This window comes from Otolemur garnettii, unplaced genomic scaffold, assembly GCF_000181295.1.
Source record: "Otolemur garnettii isolate 467f Iridium unplaced genomic scaffold, OtoGar3 scaffold00145, whole genome shotgun sequence".
In the NCBI taxonomy this organism is placed as follows: Eukaryota; Metazoa; Chordata; class Mammalia; order Primates; family Galagidae; genus Otolemur; species Otolemur garnettii.
Window position 1 is genome coordinate 3142636 of NW_003852540.1, and position 5250 is coordinate 3147885.

The 5250-nt window shown below is 48.9% G+C and overlaps 1 protein-coding gene across 1 annotated transcript in view; it reads left to right on the forward strand.

Moving 5' to 3' along the window:
- The first annotated feature begins 3633 nt into the window (after positions 1 to 3633).
- The window catches only part of CCDC92B (coiled-coil domain containing 92B), a 13549-nt gene continuing 11932 nt past the window's right edge, over positions 3634 to 5250 (forward strand). Inside the window, exon 1 of the mRNA XM_012810909.1 lies at positions 3634 to 3763. Coding sequence (XP_012666363.1) covers positions 3634 to 3763 — 130 coding nt within the window. The remainder of the gene's footprint in view (positions 3764 to 5250) is intronic.

A 5250-nucleotide genomic window follows, 5' to 3' on the forward strand; every position in this document is an offset into this window, starting at 1 on the left:
TTTTAGCAGAGATGGGGTCTCAGTCTCGCTCAGGCTGGTCTCAAACTCTTGAGCTCAAGTAAGCCACCCACCTCGGCCTCCCAGAGTGCTAGGATTACAGGCATGAGCCACCGCGCCGGGCCTTCATCTGAGATTCTTAACATGGATTACAGTATTCCAATATTCCCCTGCTAACCTTCCTTCCTGTGGCCCTTCCCCTATACCTTACCCTTCAGGCCTCACTGGCAGTGGCAGTGTCTCAATTCCTCAAACAGACCGTGGAAACACTTAGTACAAAGCTTGACGTGCAGTAGGCATTCAGGAAATGTAAGCTATCATTATTACCATTTAGTTCTTTCCTACCTCTAGGCCTTCACAGATGCTGTTTCCTATTTAGAAGGCTCTTCCCTTTACTCTTCCAACTAACTCCTACCTCTCCTTTAAGTCTGCGTTGTTTTTTTTTTTTTATTGCTGGGTAACAAATTATCATAAACTTGGTGGATGGCAGTTTCTAAGGGCCAAGAGTCTGGCATGTTTTAGCTGGGCTCTTCACTCAGAGCTCCTTTGCATGGCTTGCCCAATTAGGTCACGACCACCCAGCATAATCTCCCTTTTGATTAACTCAAAGTCTACTGATTAAAGATTTTAATTACAACTGTAAAATCCTTTCACCTTCCTAGAAGCCCTAATTGCAGGTATGAAATCCACCCTATGCACAGTCCCACCCACACTCAGGTAAAAGGCAAAGAGAGCCTGGACACCAGATACTGGGTGGCTCGGGACCATCTTAGAATTCTGCCTGCCACAGTGTCTCAGCCTCAAAGAAATGTCTTCAAAGAGACTGACCCCAAATCTAAAATAGGTCCTTTGCAAGTAAGATTAAAATCTCAGAAAAATAAAATAAGGCTCGGCGCCTATAGTTCAGCGGCTAGAGCGCCAGCCACATACACCGGAGCTTGCGGGTTCAAACCCAGCCCCGGAGCTGCCAAACAACAATGACAACTGCAACCAAAAAATAGCCAGACGTTGTGGCAGGCGCCTGTAGTCCCAGCTACTTGGGAGGCTGAGGCAAGAGAATCACTTAAGCCCAAGAGTTTGAGGTTGCTGTGAGCTGTGATGCCACAGCACTCTACCAAGGGTGACATAGTAAGACTCTGTCTCAAAAAAAAAAAAAAAAAGAAAAGAAAAGAAAAGAAAAGAAATAGGTCCCGTTTTACATTTGTTCACATTACCCTGTAGGCTTCTTCCATGGCACTTATCACAGATTGTAATTATATACTTATTTATTTGTTTCTCTCTTCTTCGCCCCGTGAGCTCCATGAGAGCAGGGACTTTGTAGTGCTCATCACTGTGTCCCCTGTGCCCAGCACAGTGCTTGGCAATAATGGATCACTGAATAAATGAATGAAAAAATGAGCAAGACAGAAATCAACCTACACAGGCATTAAATGGACAGAGAAGAGAAGGAAAAAGGGATGCAGCATTGACTGAGCCACGTCCTGTGCTAAGCACATTCCTTTTTTTTTTTGGAAACAGAGTCTCACTTTGTTACTTTGTTGCCCTCAATAGAGTGCTGTTGCATCACAGCTCACAGCAACCTCCAACTCTTAGGCTTAAGCAATTCTCTTGCCTCAGCCTCCCAAGTAGCTGGGACTACAGGTGCCCTCCACAACGCCCGGTTATTTTTTTGTTGTAGTTGTCATTGTTATTTAGCTGGCCTGGGCAGGGTTCAAACCCACCTGCCTTGGTGTATATGGCTGGTGCCCTAACCACTGTGCTACGGGCGCCGAGCCAACATTTCTCATCTCATTTAATCCTCACAACTATCTCTAGGACTATTCATAACCCCATTTTATGGGGAATGCAGTGGAGGGGACTTCGAAGGCTTAGAGACTTTGTCCCAAAGTCACATAGCAGGTAACTGAAAGAGCCAGAAATCAAACCCAGGACTGTTTCCAGAATCCCTCTAGAGCCTAAGGACTTGGCTGGAGAATTGAGTCTTCCACCACTTAGTGAGCATATGAACTGGCACAGGTCACTTTGGGGCTGAGTCTCAGTTTCTTTGTGAGACTAGGGTGGTCATACCTACTGGAGAGTGGTAGGTAGAAGTAAGATCATGTGTAGTGAAGTTCCTTGAACATCACAGATGGTCAGGAAATGTAGCCAGTGAGCTCCACACGCCAAAAAGCCACCCCTTTCTGAAATGAAAGTCCTGTTTGGTTTGGTTTAGGAGGATCGTGGGAGTACCAGGGAAGGGCCCCAGAGAGAGGAGCTTGTGGGGATGTGAGGTTCTCAGATAGAATTGCTTAATGTGATCCCTGCAAATGGAAATCTGGATGTTCAGAGACAAGATGGAAGCCAGTCTGGAGGGGACCAGTGCTGACTAGGACTATCCCTTTTACTGGCCACACACACAACCACACAGCCCAGGGAATTCCTGGGGCAGGTAGAGTCAGGTCCTTCAATAGTCGATGGAGTCCCTGGCAGAGAAGGGATGAGCTCTGTGTCCTGGGCTCAAGCAGCTTGAGCCTCCCGTGTTTTCCCTCTGCCTCTGTTTGTCTGGGACACTGATCATCACAGAAGAGATTCACTTGGAAGGGGGCACAGCCAGGAGAAGGAGAGCTGGAAAGCTGGGCCATCTTCATTATTCAGGGATGCACACTTCCCCATCCCACCATGGCAACTTATGTTTCCACCATGGGGATCTCTGCATAGGTCTCCCTTTCACCCTCTCCTATTCCTCTTTTAAAAAGGGATTCTACCTTGGGCAGCACCTGTGGCTCAGTGAGGACGCCAGCCCCATATACTGAGGGTAGTGGGCTCAAACCCAGCCCAGCCAGCTAAAACAGCAGTGACAACTGCAACAAAAAATAGCCAGATGTTGTGGTGGGCGCCTGTAGTCCCAGCTACTTGGGAAGCTAAAGCAAGAGAATCGCCTAAGCCAGGAGTTGGAGGTTGCTGTGAGCTGTGATGACACTTTACTCTATTGAGGGCAACAAAGTGAGACTCTGTCTCAAAAGAAAAAAAAAAAAAAGGATTCTGCCACCTACCTTTAGCCTGCAGAGTCAGCATCAGTAGAATATTCATCAGATCTTCCCCCTCCGTGACTTGGAAGAACCCAAAACCCTGGGGTGGGGATAAGTCAGAGAGGCTGTTGAACTGGGAGACCTGTGCTCAGACCAGTCATGCTGCTCTTGAGCTGACAAACTTGTGGGATATCAGAGCTGGAAGGGACTTGGGGGTTTACTTCCACAACTCTCATTAATGCCCATGAGAAAACAAAGAGCCCAAAAATGGAGACAGCGAAACCCAAGTCATCTGTCCCCCTTTGCTGACTCTGTGCTCCACGTGTTTCCCTCCCTAAGAGGTAGAAAAGACTAAAGTTACATGGGAGCAGGACAGTGAAGCCATTTCCCTCTGGGCCTCTGGTTCTTCTTCTGTTAGATAGGAATAATTATACTTCCCTGTCAATATACCCACTTTTCGTGAAACCTGAGTAAGTGACTAGAGGGAAAATGACAGCAACAGCAGAACTGTCTACTGGTGCAGCAGGACCCCAGAGTGGAGGAGGTGAGGGTGCGGCCGTGCAGATGGGCTCCAAAGACATGGGTTCACCTTGTCATCCTCCCCAGGTGGGGCCCGGCCTAAGTTGCCATGGATACTGTGTCCCTGGAGCATCAGATTCAGAGCGTGCAACGCCACATCAGCTTCCTGAAAAAGGAGCAGATGGCCCTGCTGCGGGACCTGCACCTGGAAATCCTGAGGCTGCAGAAACGCTGCTCAGGTGAGGCCAGGAGGGATGGCAGGGTGGGTTGGGAGGGTCACTGTTATCATCACGGTCACTGTCTCTGATGAGGTGCTCACTGTGAGCCGCTGTGTACCTCGCACCAATCCCGTCTCCTCTTTTTCTAGATGAGGAAACTGAGACTTGGGGAGATGAGACAAGAGTTTTGGGACAAGAGGGCTCTGGTTAGGTAGTGGGGGGAAGCCAGTTCTTAAGGATTTCTGTCCTCAAGTCACTGTTCCCAGAGCACCTCCCAGCCCTCAAGAAGCCCTCAGTCTAGGAAAACACATTACCAACAGGTAATACTAAGATACAGTAGAAAATAAAGGGGAAGTTAAGGGCAGGATCATGTCCGGCTTGAGGAGCAGGTGATGAAAGAGGAGACCAGTGGAAGACTGAGTACCATGCAGACACTCATGGGGGGACGGTAGGGGAAAGACATAAAGACAGTATCCCAAGTGCAGAGAACAGCAAAAGGCCAGGAGGTGAGAAACCAAAAGCTTGTGCAAAGTTCTACACTACTGGCTAAAGCTGTGCTTAAGGGAGACTGGTGAGAGCCTCAGCTGGAGCCAGAGTGTAGAAGACCTTGGCAAATACCAGGATAGCCAAGAAGTTTGGCCTGTCCCCCTGGGTAATGGGGAGCCACTGAAGGTTTATTTTTGTTTTGTTTTGTTTTGTTTTTTGAGACAGAGCCTTACGCTGTCACCCTGGGTAGAGTGCTGTGGCATCACAGCTCACAGCAACCTCCAACTCCTGGGCTCAAGTGATTCTCTTGCCTCCGCCTCCCAAGTAGCTGGAACTACAGGCTCCTGCCACAGTGCCTGGCTATTTTTTGGTTGCAGCTGTCATTTTTGTTTGGCGGGCCCAGGCTGGATTCAAACCTATAAGCTCAGGTGTAGGTAGCTGGTGCCTTAGCCACTTGAGCCACAGGCGCCAAGCCATCACTGAAGGTTTTTGAGCGGCAGAGAGCTGCCCAATCAGTGTGATACCGCATTAAGGAACAGTATTGTCCGGTCACAGTGGCTTACATCAGTAGTCCCAGCTGGTGGGAGGCCAAGGCTGGTGGATTCCTGAGCTCACGAATTCAAGACCAGCCTGAGCAAGATTGAGACCCATGTCTCTAAAAACATAGCCAGGTATTGTGGCAGCTGCCTGTAGTCCCAGCTACTTGGAAGGCTGAGGCAAGAGGATCATTTGGGCCGAAGAGTTTGAGGTTGCTATGAGCTATGACGCTGCAGCTCTCTACTGGGGGCAAGAAAGTGAGAGTCTCCAAAAAAGAAAAAAAGAAACTCAGTCTGGCAGTTGTATGAAGCTGAATTGGTGGGAAAGAGAGGCAGGGAGCCTAGTGGCAGAGCTGTTGAATGGTCCAGGGGAGAGATGAAGAGGGATGGAAAGGGGAGGACCACAAGGACACAGTCTGAAGGAAAGTACCTACTGGCCACTGATGGAATTTGTGAGCAGAGCAGAGGGAGGCATCAAGAATGAAG